General features: G+C 35.0%; 1 protein-coding gene across 1 annotated transcript; it reads left to right on the top strand.

Moving 5' to 3' along the window:
- The first annotated feature begins 12,522 nt into the window (after positions 1-12,522).
- LOC127096545 (F-box only protein 8-like) lies at positions 12,523-13,743 on the top strand. Its single transcript, XM_051035101.1, has one exon. It carries the CDS (start codon positions 12,523-12,525, stop codon positions 13,741-13,743), a length of 1,221 nt encoding a protein of 406 aa, XP_050891058.1.
- The last annotated feature ends 9,588 nt before the right edge of the window (positions 13,744-23,331 follow it).

Below are 23,331 nucleotides of genomic sequence, written 5' to 3'. Positions count from 1 at the left end.
ACAATACTCGACGGAATACCATGCAAACTTACAATTTTCTCAATATACAACTCAGCTAATTTCTCTAACGGATAGTCCATTCTGATCGGAATGAAATGAGCCGACTTTGTCAATCTGTCAACAATCACCCAAATAGCTTCAAAATTCTTAATTGTCCTAGGTAAACCAGAGACAAAATCCATACTGATACTATCCCACTTCCACTCTGGAATAGCCAACGGTTGCATTAGCCCCGACGGCTTCTAATGCTCAACTTTTGACTTCTGACAAGTCAAACAAGAATAAACAAAACTCGCAATTTCTCTTTTCATCCCCGGCCACCAAAATAACTTTTTCAAATCATGATACATCTTCGTAGCTCCAGGATGAATACCTAACCCACTACGATGTCCTTCTTCAAGAATACTCTTCTTAAGTTCGGTAACATCCGGAATACACACCCGACTACCAAATTTCAAAACACCATTCTCATCAACTCTGAATTCGCCACCTTGACCTTGATTCACTAGAGTCAACTTATCAACCAAAAGCACATCGGATTTCTGACCCTCTCTGATCTCATCCAGAATACCACTTGTTAACTTCAACATTCCCAATTTAACACTATTGTGAGTACTCTCACACACCAAACTCAAGTCTCTAAACTGCTCAATTAAATCCAATTCCTTAACCATTAGCATAGACATATGTAATGATTTCCGACTCAATGCATCAGCCATTACGTTTGCTTTACCCGGATGGTAATTCAACCCAAAGTCATAATCCTTCAGAAACTCTAACCATCTTCTCTATCTCATATTCAGCTCTTTCTGATCAAACAAATACTTTAAACTTTTATGGTCACTGAAAACCTCAAATCTTGACCCGTACAAGTAATGCCTCCATAACTTCAGAACAAATACCACAGCTGCCAACTCTAAATCGTGCGTCGGGTAGTTCCTCTCATGAACCCTCAGCTGTCTTGAAGCATAAGCTATAACCTGCTTATTCTGCATCAACACGCCACCCAAACCCAACAATGAAGCATCACAGTAAACTTCAAATGATTCCGACGAACTCGGTAATATCAGAATAGGAGCAGTAGTTAACCTTCTCTTTAACTCTTGGAAACCTTCTTCACATTTTGAGTCCCAAACAAACGCTTGCCCCTTCCTAGTCAACATCGTCAATGGTAACGCCAACTTAGAAAATCCCTCAATGAACTTCCTATAATAACCAGCCAAACCAAGGAAACTTCGAATCTCAGCAACAGACTTCGGAGCTTCCCACTTAGATACCGCTTCTATCTTAGAAGGATCAACAGCAACACCACCTCTTGAAATCACATGACCAAGAAAACTAACCTCTTCTAACAAAAATTCACACTTCGACAGTTTAGCAAATAACTTCTTTTCTCGTAGGACTCCCAAAACCACTCTCAAATGTTCAGCATGCTCTTCTTCAGATTCCGAATACACCAAAATATCATCAATAAACACCACAACAAACTTGTCTAGGTACGGATGGAAAATCCTATTCATATACTCCATAAATACTCCAGGCGCATTAGTCACACCAAAAGGCATTACAGAATACTCATAATGTCCATACCTTGTTCTGAAAGCAGTCTTCTGAATATCCTCGGTTTTCACACGGATCTGATGATACCCAGATCTCAAATCTATTTTGCTGAACACACTTGCACCAACCAACTGATCCATCAAATCATCAATCCTCGGCAAAGGATACCGATTCCTGATCGTCACTTTATTTAGTTGCCTGTAGTCCACACACAACCTCATAGTACCTTCTTTCTTCTTAACCAATAGCACTGGTGCACCCCACGGTGACACACTCGGACGAATAAATTTCTTATCCAACAGATCTTCCAACTGACTCTTCAATTCAGTTAACTCAACAGCAGACATACGGTACGGAGCCATCGATATCGGCCTAGTACCAGGTACCAAATCAATCGAGAACTCAACTTCCCGCTCTTGCGGCAATTCATTCACCTCTTCCGGAAACACATCAGGAAAATCACACACCACGGCTAGATCGCCAATCACCAGTTTATCTTTAGCCTCCAACGTCGCTAACAGCATAAACAACTCTGCCCCATCAGCTACTTCCTCATTCACTTGCCTTGCTGATAGAAACAAACTCTTTCCCTCCTCAATCTCAGGAAAGACCACAGTCTTATCAAAACAATTGATAGAAACTCGGTTAAACACCAACCAGTTCATACCCAGAATAACATCAATCTGCACTAGTGGAAGACACACTAGGTCCATCCCAAAGTCTCTACCAAAAATACTCAAAGGACAATTTAAACAAACCGAAGTGGTAGTCACTGAACCCTTCGCAGGAGTATCAATTACCATACTACCAAACATCTCAGATATCTCTAACTTAAGTTTCACAGCACAATCCAAAGATATAAAGGAATGAGTCGCACCTGTGTCAATAATAGCTACAAGAGGAAAGCCATTAATATAACACGTACCTCGGATAAGTCTGTCCTCACTGGAGGTTTGAGTTCCGGTCAAAGCGAACACCTTTCCAATCTGAGATTTCTTTGGCTTCTGACACTGACTTCCAATATGCCCTTCTTCGCCACAATTAAAACAAATCATTTCCTTGTGCTTGCAATCAGCTATTGCATGACCAGTCTTACCACAACGAAAACATCTCTTTACTTCAACAGTGCATACATTACTCTTATGACCAGCCTGACCACATTTGAAGCAAACTATACCAGCAGGAGCACCTCCCCCACTAGCTCTCTGAGCCGGAGCAGCTCTTTGCTTCCCTTTTCCAACTGGAGCATCATACGGCTTTCCACGGTTTTGATGTTGCTTGCCTCTGCGATCACTGACAACCTTGTAATGAGCATTATTGTCTTCTTCAAATATCCTGCAGCTATCAACCAATTCAGTAAAAATGCGTATCTTCTGATACCCAACAACCTTCTTAATTTCAGAGCGCAATCCGTTTTCAAACTTGATGCACTTTGAAAATTCAGCACCAGCACCAGTGTAATGAGGATAAAATTTGGATAGCTCCACAAATTTCGCAGCATAATCAGTGACAAACATGTTTCCTTGCTTCAGCTCAAGGAACTCAATTTCCTTCTTACCACGGACATCTTCTGGATAATACTTTCTCATGAATTCCCTACGGAATACATCCCAAGTAACGACTTCACCTGCCACGGTCAACCTCTCGTGAGTCTCTAGCCACCAGTCATCGGCTTCGACTGCTAGCATGTGAGTACCATACCGAACCTTCTGAGCTGGAGTGCAATCCATAACACGATAGATTCTCTCAATCTCTTTCAACCATCCCAAGGCTGCATCTGGATCATGCTTCCCTTTAAACACCGGCGGATTCTCTCTCTGAAAAGTCGCCAAGCTACGTGATCCAGCATCTCCACCAGCATTTGGCAAGTTCTGCACAGCTTGTGCCATCGCTTGCATTGCGGCAGCCGTTGCAGCGTCATTCCTTCCAGCCATTCCAACTTATCAATACAACACAACTTAAAGTTAGATTGGTAGCAATACACAATTGTTAGACAGTAACGACACGACAACTGGCCGGACAGACCGACCTGCTCTGATACCACTAATGTAACACCCTTCTAAAATACCCCAAATATTGAATAACAACAACAGATATATATATATCAGAGAAAATCATGCACCAAGGGTGTCACACAATACTTCACACATTTCACCATAATAACTATCATGCTCATTATTTAATTCAAAATAACATTTTTGCATAATTCGCAGCGGATAGAAATCAAACCAACCATTCAAAACATATGTAATACATTACATGTAAAATTATTCAACAATTAAAAACATCCCGTCTCGATGTTACATCTATCAGAGCATGACCCACTACGGAGACTACACTAGACTCCAAGCACTAGCTTCTACTCAATCACTGCTCGCTACCTGAAAAATAGTTGTAAGGGTGAGTTCCTCAATCGATATAATAAGTATTATAAATCATCATGTAATGCTAAGTAAATTCACACGTTAATCACCCTAATCTTATCACGCATTCAGTAACGGCACATCAACTCGAATATCATACTCAATGTCAACAAAAATGCAACTCAAATGAGACTCGACTCGTCATGCATGTGGTACCATTCGGAGTAAAACTCCCAACTTAAAATCATTGCCATTTTATTGGGCATCAAGGCATAAGCCTTCAACTTTCAACTTAAAATTTGCCAATCCAGGCCAACGTGGTGTGAGCAAAGCTCCGACTTAATGCATATGAATGTACATGGCATACACGACTTTAAATTTTCGACAACATAATAATAATAGCAACACAACAATGTTTTCAACAAAATCAACTTTGGCTCACCAAGCCTACAACTCAGTATTTTCAACAACTTTCGTACACGGAACAACTCAGCAACATACTTGTATCAACACTTCATAACATAAACCCAACAAAATTACTCATCACAATTAACTATAATAGGCCAATCACAAATTAGGTTCACAACATTAAAATATCAATTTTCCAATTTCCAACAGTGTTAACCGGTTAACGCCCTGGGTTAACCGGTTAACGCAGGACAAAATACATTTTCTGGCAAAACGCAACAGTGTTAACCGGTTAATGCCCTGGGTTAACCGGTTAACACAGGCAAAACAACACATTTCCACAAAATATAACAGTGTTAACCGGTTAACGCAGACAAAACAGCAGTCCCTGCGCTAACACAAGGCAGAATGCAGAGTTTCCGCATTTTCCGCCGTTGGAGGACTTCCGGACCTCCGATTCAATTTCCGTAAAAAGCTATACGTTCGGGGGAATACGACTCACACAATTACGGACTCAATTACAGTGTTAATACAACTTATTCATCACAATATTTCAGCATTCAACATCCCAATTAGGGTCACTTCAACGGTTTATCACTACCCATGACATGTTAATCTATAATACCCATTAAACGACGATAAACCCCCCTTACCTGAGATAATCCGGCAATCTCTAAGCTTCAAGCTTTTCCGTTCTTCAACCTTTGCTCTCTAGCTCTTCCTCTTTGCCCTTTCTCCACTTTTCACCTTTCAGCCGCTTCTCTGTTTCACGTGAAAACTCTTTACCAATACTGAAACCCTTTTTCCTTATTCCAACTTATATATTTTCCACTAATTATTATTCCAAATAATAATAATAATAATAATCCAATAATTCCATTTATTTAATTAAATTAATAAATATATTATTAACTTAATTTAAATAATTCTCTTATTTTATTCGGGGTGTTACAATGTAGGCTACAAGATTGAGTTTTTTTGAGGTCAAATCGAAGTAACTCAGTTCATGATCCTCAAAATTCAACCCCTGTATCTTTTCATATACTTGGAATTGGACAAAATTGAGGCCAGATTTGAGCTCCTAAGCATTTTTTTATTTAAATCCATGTCTTGCCTTTTCATTTTGGAGATGGTTGATGGTGGACTAGTTTGGTTAGGTCCACTAGAGAAGAAGACCGAAGCTCTGGCTCCGGTGATTTATTGTCACACATCTCAGCCACATGATCCATTTAAAATATTTTAATCTCAGCCTTTGGTTCTGATTATAATTGTTGCAGCACGCTTGACCTGGTGCATGGTGGACCGCTTGTTTCTCACCATCTGATATGCCACCTCGATTAATGAGGGAGATCAGATGGTTCTCATTTTTTTGAAATTCTGTTTATTTCATTTAATTGCTTAGTTTTAATTAATTCATATTAATTTCATTATTGATCCAAAAAATATGGGACTTTCACCAAAAAAAATCAAATATTTTTATCTTTCATTTTATGAATTAAAACTATTTTTTGGATCAATTTTGATATTTTTCATGATTTAATTGTTTAAAATACTTCTGACTATTAAAAAATAATGAAATTTTTTCTCCAAGGTCTTTTGGCCTTGTTTGACCTATGATAAATCTATTGGCCATTTATTTGGTGTTTTGAAGAGGTTTTTGGTTTTCGATCAAACATAATTTAATTTAAATGCATTTTAATTTGGTTTTTAATTGTTTAATTGAGTAGAAATTATGTTGAGCCATTTTTATTGACTTGTGAAGTTTGACTATGTGTTTGGGCCTAGGACAAGGTTGATTTGACTTTTGTTGGATTAAAATCCTTGGATTTAGGGGATTGATGAAATGTACATTTCATCTCCCAAAATGAATGAATGATTTTAATTTGATAAAATTCCTCCCATGACCAATTTGTGTTTGTCTCACCTTCCCTCCCTCTTCATCTTCAATCCCTTTCTATCCTAATCATCTTATTGACCAATGAAGTCTCCATATCCTAAGGTTAATTGGTTCATCAATGTCTTTGTGTTAGATGAACCAATACAAGTATGGATGAGATTAGGTCCACCCTTTGATCATTTTATTTTGTGTGTGGTATGTTTTAGGAGGAGGGTCCATCATACCATATCTCTAACATGCATTGACACCAAAATTTCTATTGCCTGGCCTTAGATAGTTGTGACTTCTACATAAGTCCAATTGCGATTGCTTAACATAGTGCTAAATTTTGACTCAAAGGCATAGAATTCTAGTAAGTGAGATTGTAAGTCTCCCCCCTTTCATGGTATTGTGTGGAAAGTTGGCCTTTTTTCATTCCTTTGGAAGATGTCTTGGTTCAAGGACCCATGCTTGTGAATAGAGGGTTGAGTGTTCTCCAAAGGATGACTTAAACAATTGAAAAGCAAAACTCCACTAACATCTAATCAAGTAACATTTGACTAACTTTTATTATTGTTGCTTTTAATTTCAAGTCATTTACTTTATGCACTTTAAATTCAAGCCATTTATCATTTGCCATTTTACATATCATTTAACTTGTTTATATTAATGTCATTTTCAATTTGCTCCCTTGAGTCATATATTATGATTGTATATACTTGTTTGTGTATCTTGTTTGTGCTTGTGGTCTTAGGACATTAACATGCCTAATAAACAATAAAAACCCCTAAAAAATGTTTGTGTGGACTGTTGGATTTGATCCGAGCTTTGGACTTAGAATTAGGCAACATTCCCTATGCAAAAGGATTTGGCCAATGCCAACATTTCTGAAACCAAGTTCTTGTGATTTGAAATTTCATCTGATCAAGTATTGGGATCCACTTGAGTTCATCTGCTACATGGTCTTGATGCAAATGCCACTTTGAACCTGTGTCTAATGCCTTATTTTGAGTTATTCACGGAGTATGTCATCTTATACATGGGGAGATTAAGAAGAAGACTATGAAGTTGTTGGCTTGGATGTTGCTATATTTATTTGATGCCATGCTCTTCATATTTCTACTTGCTTATTGATATTGCTTGATTATAAAATCCAAAGGAAATGTGGATTTCTATATGACATTCTTGTCTATTGGATTACATCCTATTGGTCAGATAGTTTCAACTCTTAACTTTTAAATTTTTGCTTAGTATTAGTCTCTTCATCTCCTCCCACTTCTTAAATTTCAAATCTCTCCCCTTTTTTTCAAATCTTCTTTGGTTGTGTTTTCTAACTTAGACTCTTTACTGCAAATTAGAAACTTTGGCCTTATATCATTGCATTTTCAAAATCTTTTCTTAACTCAAACTTGTAAATGAATCTAATCATATTGACTTAAAATTTCAAAAAACAAAAAGAAATAACACTCATTCAAACTCTTTTAGGCCCTTTGTGCCTCTTTCAAAATTTAAACTTTTGTTAAAAGCAATTCACTCACTTTGAAATTGATACCACGAACTACGAAGTTTTGATCCCTCATTTCTATGTTGGTACGTAGGCACAAGTCCGAAGGTCTAGTCAAACACAAAAATTTAATTAATGAATTCTTTTCTCATCCTCACACTCCATTAATTGCAAACATCATTTTATACCAAAACACATACACACATAAAAAAGGGCTTCTTAGGAGTACCTAGGACACTCTAGGTGCTAACACCTTCCCTCTGTGTAACCAACCCCCTTACCTGAAATCTCTGACATTTTATTAGTTTTGATTTTAAAACTTCTTATCTTTGGGTTTTGTTCGTAAGTTTTCCTTTTCCTTTGGAAACATAAAAGCGCGGTGGTGACTCTTGTTTTATTGACGTTAAGTTTATCCATAGCTTAATGGTCATGAATTTACCGCAACACCTCTCAGCAACCAAATTTCTAACTCTATCAAAAGTAATAGTTCTAAACTCTTCCATTTGGTAGTTCATGTAAGGTGGAAGGGTTGGGCATATAGCAGAGTGAGGTGTAGAGGGACTAGGTAAAGGTAATGTGTTAGATTCTGACACAACATATTTTGTCGCTGAAGGTGAGTTGTGATGGTCAAATTGTTCAGAATTTTGGACAGGTTGTAGTTCTAGTAGTTGTCAGTTGTGGATCTTTTGGAGGTTGGTTTAGAGTTACTTGTTCAACCTCATTTTGAGTAGTAATTGTATGAGTGGGGATTTCTTGTTAGTGTTAGGGTAAATTTTGAGGTTCAAGTATTGGCTGGTCTTAGATTCCTTTATCATATTCAAATATAATAGCAATGTCAGATTGAACAAGGTTTGGTTGGGAAGGTTCAACATAAGGTGTAGTTTCCATAGGGATGACTTGGTAAGGCATGATGCTCATAGGATTCAAGTCGGATTTACCAAAACAGTGCTAGAAGGCTTAGCACTAGACACCTCAATGGGTGGTTCAAGTATAATGTTGATGGGTGTTGGTTGTTCTGAATTAGACACATAAGCTGGTTGGTTATGATCAGAAGATAATTCATCAGCTAGGTGATTTGATAATTCCTCTAGAACAAAAGAATTTAATATTATATATGAGATATAATTAAGATGAGTACCTATTTTCATACTAACTTTAGCATATGAAATAGGTTGAACTTCCTCCTCATAGGCCTCATGAGTATGAACGACAACTTCTTCTTTTATATCAAGAGTACCAACATTAGAAGGACACTTAGCTTCTGTAATATCCCAACATTGTTTTGAGAAGTGGAAAACAATGAAAATATGAAAATGTGCGTGTTAACCGGTTATCACTGAAACAGAATTTAATTTTCTGTCTATACAGAATTTGTCACCAGTGGGGTTCGAACCCAGGACCTCCTTGAAACTCCTTGAAACTGTACAAGCCTTACCACTAGGCTAGAGAGGTTGTTGCTGAATACTTATGCAATGAATAAATATTAATCTAAATCTTGATTAAGATAGATTAATGAATTAATTGAGCATTATAGCTCCGTTTTGGATGCGGACGGATGCGTTAGTAAGATAATGAAAAGGGCTATTATTATGATATCATATTATAGTATATTATGTGTCTTACAAATTAAATGAATTATATTTATGATGGGTGTTAAACATGGTAGATATGTTTGATTGTGAAATAACATGATTAAAAACTTTACCAAAGGAGAGTGAGGAAACGTAGGAGGATAAAATGATTAATAACTTAGTAAGATAATCTAGGTTATGAAATATGTGTGATATATGTATGAGAATACGGTATTCATTCGTACGACGCTTATGTGAGGTCGTGGACGAATTGTTGCCATGATTGAGAATGAGACGCATTGTATGGAACATGCCATGTTATTATTGGTGTATTATGGTGAATGAAGTCACCTGTGATTTATGAATTTGTTATGGTTCGTGGAACCAATGATTTGTGGAACCGATCATGTATTCAGAATGTGTATTTTCTGTGGTGGTACACATCTCTTGTGGTATGCTTAGATGAGTAAGCATTGGGATGTGGGACCAATGATTCGAGCCTCAATTGGGTTTGAGCCCCAACCATGGTGGACATGGGGGAAAGGTGGACACCTATGTGGGTTAGAGTCCCATACGGTGAAAGATACCCTAGGTGGGTTAGAGTCCCGTACGGGTGATGGTTCTTAAAAGTGGGTTTAAGTCCCATAGGGGAACCGGATATCCACCGCGAAAGTCGAATCATACGGACATGCGTGAACCAATCCTTGGCCTAGACGTAGGTCCGGTTGGGGATCGATGTTGCGTGAATCTGAATAATGATCGTGGTTGAGTTATGAGAACTCAGATGCATGTTGCCATACAATTGTGAGATAGTTTCCCCATCGCTCAAGTCTTCGCTCCCTTGTTGACTTGAGTTGGATATGAGTTGAACATTGATTAGAACCCTGTAGAACTGAGTGGACCCATAGGATAGGAGAACTCACTGAGATTATTATCTCATCCCATCATTGTTGTTGTTTTTGAGGTAATTCTTTACAGGTTGAATATATGAGAAGCTGTTATGGATGTTTCAAGGGTTGCTGTTCATTATGATCTTCCGCTGTGGAGTTGTGTGCAATGAAGATATTGTACATAGTTCTTAGATTTTTATTGTTTAGGCATTATTGTATAACATGTTCCAGTAATGTTTTAGTTTGGACATGTATATATATATCGATGCCATTAGGCACTTATGTTGTGACAGTACCAAGATTTAACACTTGTATGATATTATTCTAGATATATATTATACGGGTTGTTACAGTTGGTATCAGAGCAGGTCGATTCTCGACCTAGCCTTGAAACATCATAAGTAAATCTATTCCTGCCTCATATGTGTGTTTAGCCAACATGATTCTTAATATCACTGTATATAGTATTGGGCCTGATCAACCTAATATTATGTGCATGGTAGGTAGGATCATGGTTGAGCGACCACGAGGACTCCGAAGTGTGGGTTGAACTTGCGCTTTGAGAATAGGCTCAAGCCAAGAGTTAGAAAGTAAGGAGAACTAGATGGACCAGTTGAAGTTTCAGAGGCGTTGTGATTTGGGTATTATGGAATTGAAGAGTAGTGTATCATCCAAGCGATTCTGCGGTGGTAACAGCGTTAAGAAGTTAAGGATCTGTCTTGGATAAATTGTCAGAGCTTTGAGAGAGGTGTGAATTGCTAGTGGAGTAAGATATACTCACTAATATGGAATAGTATTGCGAGTGATTCTGTATGGTAAAGGAGGAAGGATGGTTATGTTACGCATATGTCATAAGGTCTGGAAGTGAGGTAGTGTATTAGTGTTTCAGTTTCTAAGGCCACTAGAATATTTTAGAAGAACGAGAGTACTTAATGGAATATATATATTTGGAATGGTACCTTGTAAGTTGTTAAAGACTTGAGGGTTAAGGACGTTCAGTTTTGTTGGGAGCCTAAGGTAGTGGTGAAGTCTAAGGAGAGACTCGAGGACATGGTTGCCTATTCCAAGTGAAACATGTATGGACAAAATGGAGGTTATAAGATAAACCAAGTATGTTCAGTTTTAGAAGGGAGATCGGATTGGAGATAGCTCGTCAGCGGTTCAGTGTTAGTAAGAGACCATAATGGAATGATGAATTACCTAAAGATCAATTATAAGAGTTTGTGTTGGAGGCCGATAGCGCATATTATATAGTAATGGAAGCTCCAGTGGGCTTTGGTTGTATGAGAACTGGTTGAGGATAAGAGCAATTAAGTTGGATTTAAGGACTTCTAGTAGAATGGTTTTGTAATTGGAACGGAGAGAATTATCATAGGGAGACAAGTCAACACCGAGTGCGGAAGTAGTATGGATGTTGCAATACAACTGTTGTAATGGGGCACATTTTAGATAGAGGCACAATGGGACCATTAAGATTCATTAAGACAAAGTTATGGGCGTGTAATTGATGATTGTTCACATCGAGGATTTCTAGAGTATGTAGTGTGTGACACACGAGGTCAGAGAGGCCGAAGAGTGGTTACATGTAACATCCGAGGGCGATGGAGTGGTTGTCGATGCATGATGCATGACAATGAGACACTCCTAGCAGCTTCTAGGGGAAAAATCGAATTCATATCGGAATGAGAGGGATCCTGAGGCTGTGCAGGTATGAGACTACATGGTTGAAAGAAGGCTTATAAGGATTAATTGGTACTACCTATATCAACAAGATGCATCTTCTTTTCGGTATCCTAATCAATAAGAACTCCATAGTTAAGCGTGCTTGACTTGGAGTAGTATTGGAATGGGTGACCTTCTAGGAAGTTTCCTGGAAAGCGTGCGAGTGAGGACAAAACATGTTGAAAAGGCCCGTGTTGATTTGTGGGGTTAGTTGATAATCCTGAGAGCAGTCTGGGGTGTTACATAGTGGAATAGAGGAAGTTAAACCTTGGTGTTAAGAGAAGTATGTGATAGCAGTATTATGGTCACAAGTAAGTGTAATGGATTCCTTGTCTTGAGATGGATGTAAAGTAACATACATTTTTTGAGCAGTGAGTCTTGTATTCTAAGAAGTTTAGTTGATGATAGCCAACAAAAGATAAGCTAAGCTGGAGCATGTGGACTAAGTGTAGAATGTGGAATATTTTATGTTGCAAGAGTTTATTGGGAGGCAATAAGGATTATTGGTGGGAATTTATAGAGACAAGTAACCCCGGTATAATGCAGTGTGTAGTAGGTATTGGTTTAGAAGAAAATTCCAGTCATAAGTGCGTGGCAATGATAAGGTTCATCACTGTTCCACTCGTTCATGGATTATCAGCAGAAGCTATCACCGCCGTTCAACAAGTGGTCTGATTCAAAGGTTAGCAGAAAGTATATTGACGATGATGTTGCCTTCCATGTTCTTTCAAAACTTCCCATTAAATCATTGAAGCGTTTTGGTTGTGTACGCAAATCATGGTCCATTTTATTTGAAAATTCTCATTTCATCAATATGTTCCGCAACCATTTCATATCTCATAGGAATTCCGACAATCATCATACATATCTTCTCATATTTAAACGTGATTGTGCTGATTGTTACCATCCTGAATTGCATTTGCTCGATAGTAGAATCAAATTAACTTTGCCACCTCCATTTCAAGAGGATGACTTTTATCTTAATATTTTGGGAAAAACAAGTGTTAACGGTATTTTTTGTATCGGGAGAAATTATGAAGGGGGAGATTCTAATAAGGTCAAATATGTATTGTGGAACCCAGCTATTGAAGAATTCGTTGTCATTCCTCCTAGCCCCGATGAGCTTGTACCAAAACACCCCCGCCTTCGCGTGTTTCATGACTTTCATGGGTTTGGTTATGACCAAGTAAGAGATGACTTTAAGGTCATTCAATATGTAACATTTGATAGCTCAAGTTGTAATGACTATGACCCTGATTCTCCTCCACCACAAGGTATAATGTATTTCTCCTTTTTTGAGATATATAGTCTAAGAAATAATTCTTGGAAGATACTCCACATGGACGATATGGCTCAATGGTATGTTGGTAACGCATTTTATGGGGAGGAATTGTACATGAATGGTGCATGTCATTGGTTGGTTAGGGGTAAACATGATCAAATATTTATGATGTCATTTGACATGAGTCATGAGGTGTTCTTTACAACACCCATTGATGAAAGATCTGTTTTGAATGATGGACACTTGACGGCGTTAAATGGATCAATTGCTTTTATCATAAATCATGACAAGAATAATATTTTTCACATATCTATTTTGGGTGAACTCGGTGTGAAAGAATCATGGATCAAACTATTTATTTGTGGCCCCATGCCTTCCATTGACTGGCCCCCAATTGGATTTGGGAAGAAGGGATACATTTTTTTTAGAAAAATAGATAATGAGCTAGCCTATGTCGATTTGAGCACCCAAATATTTGAGGAGCTTGGGATTAAAGGAGAAGATTATTGTTGTTATACCGGACTTTACAAGGAAAGCCTTCTTTCGATTGGAGGATCAAGTAACTAGTTTTTTTTTCTCTTTTTATTTTCACCCGGAGGTATATTTCTATGGTTATTAGGATTTTTACCATGTATACAAAGTGATTTTTCAACTTCAGAAATTCATAATTATTATATTTTATCAATTTAATTTTAATTTGCAAATTGATTATGTCTCTATTTCATTTGTAAGAATTGTATACTCTTTTTTAATTTGCAAACTGATTATGTCTCTATTTCATTTTTAAGAGCGTGAATATGCTGAAATGCAGGTAGTGAAGACCATAACATATATACTTGACTTCTATCATCTTGAGTTTTAGGAATAAACATTGTGTAACTTTTCATGATACTGATGCATATCTCTATATGAAAACAATGTGTGTATTTTGCATCTTTAAAATCCATTACTCCTTGTGCTGATTTTATGGTATGGAAATGGGTACCAATATAACTGTCGATGGTTATTCAACTGTTTTTAAAAGAAAAATAAAAGCTTTCAATATAGATAAATAAACACTAATTAATCTGTTGTAAAATAGATAAATAAACACTAATTAATGTCTTTCATAATAGATAAATCATTCATAGTCGCTTCCTTTTTATTTAGTATATCTATACGGAAGCAATATATATTACATCATCATTATAATTATAATTTCCATGAAAATAAGTTGCCACAAGATGAAGGCATTCTACAGTTGATGGCATTCATTCTACAGTTGACGTGTGCTTTTAATATCGCTCTTCCTGCAGTAGCCAGGTTGCCATTGAAGACTCAATGAAATATAGTCATAACTTCCCACACACATATTAAGTGAAAATGCAATGCATATTAAGATCCCTTCAAGTTGGTGCATGGATGTCACACATTTCCAACATGAATAGAGATTCGTTAAACACCTCGTTTGCTACTCCTTTAGTGAGCATATCAGATAATTATTGCTCAGATCTTACAAACGGAAAACCAATTGTCCCAGCTTCAAATTTCTCCTTGATGAAATGTCTATCAATTTCAACATGTTTTGTCCAATCATGTCGGAGAAGATTATAAGCAATCTATATGGCAGATGTATTGTCACGATACTAACTCATAGCCTCTTTTGGATCAAAACCCAAGTCAGACAATACACTTTTTACCTATAACAGTTCACACATTCCAAGTGCCATGCCTCTAAACTCTACTTCACCTCTTGATCTAGCTACTACCAATTTCTTTTTACTCCTCAAAGTTACAAGGTTCCCTCCTACAAAGGTGAAATATCATGAGGTAGATCTTCTATCATCTGCTGAACCTGCCCAATCGACATCTGTGTATCCTTGTGTAAGTAAAATATTGTGTTATGCATCTGGCCTTTAGTTTTAATGATAACAATGCATTGTTTCTTAGAGAATAATTTTCTACGCTAATGGTTTTTATCTAGTGTGTAACTTTTGCTAACATGTTCTGACTCTGAAGAAATGACGTGTGACGTCATCAAATTCTGGAATCAACACACTCTGACTCTGAAGAGATACAAGTGCTTTACAAGATGTTGTTGAGTTCTAGAAAGCTCTTAGACAACAGTTTTGATGAGTGTTTGTGCTAAAGCTTATGACTATGACTCTGATTCAATAGTCTCTGGAGGATTGTCAGCCTTTAAGATTCTCCGCTCAAGTTCTGAAGATTATGAAGAACAAGATCTGAAGACCAAATTCTGAGGAACTGTGTCAAGACTCTAAAGACCGAGGTTCTAAAGATTTTGTCAACTAGTCTCTTAATCATTCTAAACATGCTTCAATATCATTTCATTAGAACTCTCTGAAGATTAGAAGAAAAGATCAAAAGGTTTTACATCAGAAAAGTAGTACACAGTACAAGAGCACCCTTGTTTCCATTATTGTACCATTTTTTCTCCTATATGTAAATCGTTGCATAAAGAGACAACAACAATTTGCTATTCCAATTCTACCCTCCAACTGATATTTCAACTTCCTATATAAAGGAGGCTTGGAATAATGGAAGAAGCTTCTAATTCACTACACTAAAATTACGCTCATACACACACTTTTGCTGAAGTTCATATTATTTATGTGTATAGTTTTTATAAACACACAAGAGTTTTTTCTCGTTATCGTGTGAAGATATTCATTGTATTTAACTTGTTTTAATCTTCTTCCTTAGATGCAATACTTGTAAACACACACTTGTAAATCTCAAAGTTGTTTGAGTGGTTTCCTTGAGTGACTAGGTTTTAGTCAAATAGACTCAAGAAGACAAAGACGGTTTGTATTTATGGTGTCTGTAATCAGTTTCGATTATAATGGATTAAGTCCTTATTGAGAAGGAAAAATCACCTTGGTAGGGTGGACTGGAGGTATCTTCCTTATCAGCAAACCAGTATAAAAATAACTTTGTTAATTTTCTTGTTCGTGTTATTGTTTGATTGAGTTGGTTTTGAAAAATCTTTTGTTTTAGAAACCCAATTCAAACCCCCTCTTTTTTGTGTTTCTCGCCACCTTCGCCTTCTACCCTCAAGTGACCTTTATTTTGAGAACAATATTCCTTTAGCTGGAGTGGATTTCAAATATATTAATATCCTCTCTATAGCATCCATATGAGGCTTACGTGGATCATAACTACTACAAAATAGACCTTTCGTCATACTAAACTTCAACGGTCTGTTTGTTAACCATGGTAATACCTCAATTGTGGATGCGATTTTTTATTTATATTTACGAAAATACATTGCGTTGCCGTCAAACTAATAAATCGTGATTATACATTTATGGAGTGACACAGTTCGAATCTCAGATCCAACAATTTGATACTTTTTCTTTATAATTGGTGTTGTCCTTATAACTATAATATATAAATTAAAATCGAAATACTTATCACCACGGTTGATAGTGAGAGCCGTTGTGAAAGTCATTACATTCATCACGGTTTTTTAAAACAAACATGGTGAAATTGTTTACTTATTTATAATATAAGCGAATTAGATCTCGCTTCTTGACAATATCACTGTATCTATCACAGAAAAACCCTAGCACCCATTTTATCTCTTCTTCGTCATTAGCTCCCGCTTCATATATAAAGGTATTCTACTTCTTCCTTGTTCGAGAGTTCATGTTTTTTGTTGTTGTACCTTCTGATGGAACGGGCAATAAGAAGATTCATTTCAAGAATCTTAACCCTGAAAAGATGAAGAAGGTAGAAGCTATTGTGAATGACCTTATGAATTTGGATGTAACTAACTTTGAATCTGATGAAGACCTTGAGAATTGCACGAGTTCAACTAGGCATGAAGATTGAAGACTTTGTTATGTTTTACATGATTTGTTGTTAGTTGTTGTTGTTGAAAAGTTTTTTATTTGTTATGGGTAGTTGTTGTTAGTTGTTGTTAACATGTTGCTTTTTGTCGTTGCATGATTTACTTCCTTTTGGGGTTAACAATGTAGTGTTGGTTGTTGTTTCTTATTATGTTACAATGTTAATGGTAGTTATGTTGTGGTTTTCATTTTACAGTGTACTGCTTATTTATGTTAACATGCCTCTTTTTTGTGTGGCATGATTTACTTCCCTAATGCTTTGTTGTTGCTTGTTATATTATAATATTAATGCTAGTTTATATTTCCAAAATAGGTTAACTCATATTATGGGTGTGGTTCATAAATTTTTTGTTTTGCTATGGAGAAATAGTAGAAGAAGTATGAATCATTTTTGGAAGTTTTATATGCCTTGTACTTTTTCTTCATGGCAACAAAAAGTAAATCAACTTCAGATTATTCCATGAATTTTTTCAGGAAAAGGTATGTTATTGTTGTTTTATTGATGTATATGTTGTTGTTGAGTTTATTATAATGTATGTAGATTGTTTGTTTCACTCCCTTCATTGAACATGCGTTCATTTAAACTGACTTAGAAAATAATAGTCCAAAAATTAAGTAATATTTGAAATGCAACTTAGATCATACCTGATTTTCGAATTGCATCCATCTCATAATTCATCTATATCGCTCTTTAAAACCTAGAACTTGGTTTATTGCCCCAAATTCTTCAAAGAAATTGTTCGTTCTCTATTAATTTATATTGCAAAACATCAAATTTGTTGAGAAAATAAATCATCTCCATCGCTGTCATCATAAAAATCTTCGTCATTAATAAAAGTAATGATGATGATAGCGATTATGATGATTTAGAAGTAGTCAACATATTGATGCTTTGCAAAATAAACTAGGAATGAACCGTTACTTTGAAGAATTTGGGGAATTGAATCAAATACTACGTTGTCGCGGCGTAAAAAATCAACCAGACATGTTGCACGCTCATTCAACTGTTTTTGGATATAAAAAGCACTGACTTGATCAAACTCGGTAGTTTGGAAACAATATGGTCCTCGATTCAAACATCATACTCTGCTTAAAAGCCCAGAGTAGTGCAATGTGTTGTGAACTTCTTTATGTTTGTTCTTATGTGATAGGGATTCCATCTTGAGATAGTAAGAAAGACCATTGTCATGAATAACCAAGTTAAGAGAGACAAGCCAAATGGAGATCCTAGGAGCTTGAATATAATATTTTCTTTGATTGTTAAGTCCAAAGGAAATGTGCATCTTGAATCATCTTTATAATCTCAAGAAAAGGAACTCCAAGGGTTTTATCTCTTCTCTTATCTTTTCATGTTTAGGACTAGCTCTTCTCTTCTTCTCTCCACTCTAACCCAAGCCAAACTCATTTTGTGCAAACTTTGACATTATTTTCAAATTAGAAACATAGGTCTTATGCCTTTGATTTTTCAAACTCTTTATATATATATATATATATATATATATATATATATATATATATATATATATATATATATATATATATATATATATATTCATAATAAAAAATAATTTTATACCGTTATTCAATGACGAGGTGTGGATCTCATCAAATTATGTTATTATTTAAAACAAAATTAAATAATTTAATAGATTAGTGATTTTTTATTGAGAGATTATATAAAACAAATTAATGCTAACTTGTGTTCTTGAGGTACAAGTTAAGAAATTCATATATAGAAAGTTTATATTAAAAATAACCATTAAAAAATTAATTTTATAAAATATATATAGACCTTGGACATCCACTAAACTCATTATCTTTTATTAAAAAATATTTTCTTTTTTTCCTTAAAAATAATTTTTATAATCAGGTTGTTTGATCTGTTTTCACCAAAATTAATTTAAATATATACTTACTATAATAGAGGTACAATGAGTTTATTTAGTTTGAATATTAATTCATTTAAATTAAATTTAAAGATAAAAAATCAGAATCAATGAATAATATTCAGTTTGATTTACATTTTAGAATGATTTTTCAGAAAATCTAAATCAAATGAAGGGTCTGTTTTAGCTTTAATTATTTTTTGTATTTGTCAAAAATTTATTTTATAAAATTGGTTTTCAAAATATTATAAATTTTATTTATATTTATTTTTTCTAAATTTAAAGACTAGTTTTGATATATTATAATATAGACATACGTTATTAAAAATTAAAATATAATCGTAATTATAATTTAGACTAAAATTGTATCTCAAAAATGATATTTATGAAAAATGATTTGAAATGACTTCAAAATTAAATAATATAAAAAAAATATTAAAATCCAAAATAAGTTTTAATAAAACAAGAAAATATTTAAATTAGGATTTTAAAAATTATTTGAACTTAATTTACATGTAAATCTTTTATGAATTGTTTTTAAATTATTTTTCCATAAAACTTTTTTTATTATAATAATAATTTTTAAAAGTTAAATTAACCGGGCTCCAAATTTTCAAAAAAAAGAGTTGTTGAATTCATAGTATCATTAAACATAAAAATAATTGTATTCAAAAGCAAATTACTAAAAAAAATTGGCCTTTAAGAATTTTTTGAAAAAATAGGTCATTTGAGTAAATTTCGTTTTACACACACATATATATATATATATATATATATATATATATATATATATATATATATATATATATATATATATATATATATATATATAACACAAGAAGAAAACATTTCTCTAAGCCTAATCTAAATCAATAATATGGTTTAGTTCATAAAATACGATTGAATTATCTTACAACAAAAATGTACTTAAACAATTCATTTTTAGTGAAAAGCACTTATAAATCTCTTCTAAGCAACCTGATTCTTGGAATTTGTGAACAATTTCGAGAATCATCCGATCTTTGGATAGAAGATAACATAAAACCATTACAGATTATGGAAGGAAACCATCACAGTCCACAGGTAGCAAATGCAATTCAAGTAGTATGAATTGTGCATAATTCCGTGAGTAGAGCGATAGTTTGTTCCATTTGATAATCTAAATTGTTTCACCTAAGGAAGGAAGGTACATGTCCCTGTGTGGTAGCTTCTTTGCATGTTTTTTGCATTCCTTAAGTTAAGGACCATCTATTCACCCATTTTGCTATGTTTACATCAATTTTTTTTCTTTTAGGTTCGAATATGTGAATTGATATGATTTTGGTTTCACAGGTTTAATTTTAATAATTAGGCAAATTGTTGTGTTCGTAACTTGATAATAAATATATTAACTTACTAGAGTGATACTGCTACTATGCTTTACATGTATTTTTGTGCTTTACATCTATTTTTTAATATTAAGAATCTCATTTTACAAGTGTTTTCAAGGAGGGACAATCCTCACCTTACAATTCGGTTTTGTAGGGATGAGTTAGTCCCAACCACAAATTCTAAAGATGGTATAGGGTCTGGTTTAAGATCCATTGGGCCACCCACCATTGAGTTCCAGGGTCCATACGTAAATCTTGGGGCTGGGAAGGGGTGTTAAGAGTCCCACATCGGACAATCTATGGCCTGAACATCAACTCATAGTCCTGGTTTGAGCAATAGTGACTAATGTAGATCCCGAGACGTAAATAGAGAAATATTTACTAAAATGTATGTTGTCTATTAATGTCATTAAGGTTACTAGGAGCAAAGTGATCTCTGAGTAATAATGGATAGTAGTAAGCATGTATGAGTTCCTCTCCCCGCTTGAAAGATGGGGTATTTATAGGAATTCTTGATTCCTATGGCTTTCTTGGAAAAGGTCATCGCCCATCCATTTAAAAGGTAGAAAGTTGAATTCCTATTTCCATGGGATACATGGGTCAGTAACTATCTTGAGTTTTCCATTATCCAAGACATGTCTTATCCAATGTTTCTTCTTCCTAGGGGCGAGGAAAGCATAAGGGCGTGGTGATACCTCCCTTCAGGAGACCTTTCACCGTCACCCATTTCCTAAGGTGATTGTAAGCTATCTCCCTAGGAATGGGTATTTGCAAATATAACACTACACAATCCCTCAGACACAAATCCTTCGGCAGAGGGCGGACTAATTTTTACCATCAGTTAATGGAAGTTTCCGAGGACTAAATTTCTTCTAAAACCTCTCCATGTAGGAAATCATTTTCACATAAAATTCTAATAGAGGTCAACATTGGTTTGCTTCTAGTAACAAAAGTATCCTTCAAGTGTTGAGCTTGGTTATTGACGTAATTGTCTCTTGATAATCTACACCATAAGACTGAGTGTAACCTTTATCCACTAGTCGTGATTGTAAGACCCCAATTTTGTCCCTAAGATCCCTCATGTTATCTCATCATCTGCATTGACTTTGAGATCACACTTTGGTATCCTCCTCACCCCTCATTTATTTGGTTTGTATTGGGATAGATCACCAAGTACTTTTGATTGTATCATACTTTATTTTTCATTGTTTACTAACCAAAATACCAAAAATATGTCTATGTGTACCTTTGTAGGTGTGTGTCTATTTGTTCCCCCACCAAGTTCACAACTAGGGTTTGAGACCCTCAATGTAAGAGATCAATAAAGGAAAGGTTAAAATGGTTATAATAATCATATATGGATCTACATGTTCTTCATTTTCCAATTTGATCAATAATTCCTCAAAAGTTTGAAGCTTGTTTGCCTTGGAAACCCTAATTCATCTGGGTATCTTGTGTGACTTCCTCAACAAGTTTTTTTCATCAATTGATCAAAGATAATATAGGATACTTCATTATACATCATCTCAAGAATATATGATTCTCCATGAGCCCCAAAGATCAAAATAACTTCAAGTTTGCAAGTTGGTTCAAAGAGGTTGACCAGAGAAAGTCAACTAGTCAAAATTGGGGTTTTCTAGACCCTATCTCCTACAATTTTTATCATATGAAAATGATTCCAAGAGAAACTTTACTCTTTATGAAATTTCAAACAACTTTCATGTTGTCATAAAGATCTAATTTGTCTTGGAAAGTCATTTTTTATGGTGAACGATTATAGATCATTTTATTTATGCCCTAGTTAGAAGGTCAACTTCCATATAACTTGCTCAATTTTTGTGATATGAAGGTCATCCAATTTTTGGTGCCTTCTCAACCATTTTATCTTGTTCAAATGTTTTAATATTGGCCTTTGCTTCTGATTACCAAGCGTGTACACGCGTCGACTGTGGTGCATGATGGAGCGCGTGCTTGTGGCCTTCAGATATTTTTGGCCTTCGCTTCTGATTACCAATTATTTTGATTAATTGATATTAAATTCATTCTTAATTCAAAAAATATGGGACTTTCACCAAAAATCTTTAAATATTTTTCTCTTCCACATTTTGAATTAAAATCATTTTTTGGATTAATTTTGATATTTTTGTAAATTAATTGATTTTTGACTTATTTTTAAATATTTTAAAATACTTCTGACTTTCCAAAAATTGTGAATTTTTTTGTCTAAGGTCCTTTGCCCTTTTTTGACCTAGGATAAATCCCTTTCCCATTTATTTGGTGTTTTGAAGGGATTTGAGGTTTTGTCCATTTAAAAATGCATTTTAATTCATTTTAAAATTGATTTTTAATTGTTTAATTGTCTAAAAATATTGTTGAGACATTGAATTGATCTTGTGATGTTTGACTTTCTGTTTGACCTTGGTCATGGTTGATTTGACTTTTATTTGACCAATACTATTGGATTTATGGGGTTAATGAAATGTAAATTAAAACATAAGGGCTTGAAGTTGGTCACTTTTGGAAAAAAATTCAAAGAGAACTTATACATGTTTTATACCTCAAACTTCAAGGCCAGTTTTCACAAATTTCCAAACTCCAAATGGATTTTTGCCCAACATAGATTTTGTTCCTTATGTCAAGACCTTTCCAACCATTCCTCACATGCCTATGTTTGGATTTTCTATCTGTGACTTCCGAAGAGGTGAACATTTATGCCCAATTATGCAATTCACTTTGAATCTTCATGCACAAGCCAATGTAGCTCAGAATGCACGTCCATTTCAACTTGGTATGATATCAGCATGTTATTCCACTTGATTTTGGGCCTCACATGCGCCTGTACAGGCCCATGTATGGAGGACCCAAAGCTTCATGCACACGAGTATTTTCCCTCTTGGCATCAGCTCTAGCTATAAATACAATGCCTCCCTCATTCAAAATTCAACCTTAAGACAATCTGAAGCTCTGCTGAAATCAAAACCCAACCTCACTAAAGGAATTTTGATTTTTTATTTCTCAAATTCAAACTTGAATTTCAACACAATCAGT

Source organism: Lathyrus oleraceus, chromosome 6 (assembly GCF_024323335.1).
Source record: "Lathyrus oleraceus cultivar Zhongwan6 chromosome 6, CAAS_Psat_ZW6_1.0, whole genome shotgun sequence".
Taxonomy (NCBI): Eukaryota; Viridiplantae; Streptophyta; class Magnoliopsida; order Fabales; family Fabaceae; genus Lathyrus; species Lathyrus oleraceus.
Note: the sequence above shows the minus strand (reverse complement) of the source record. Positions and strands in the feature narration are given on the sequence as shown.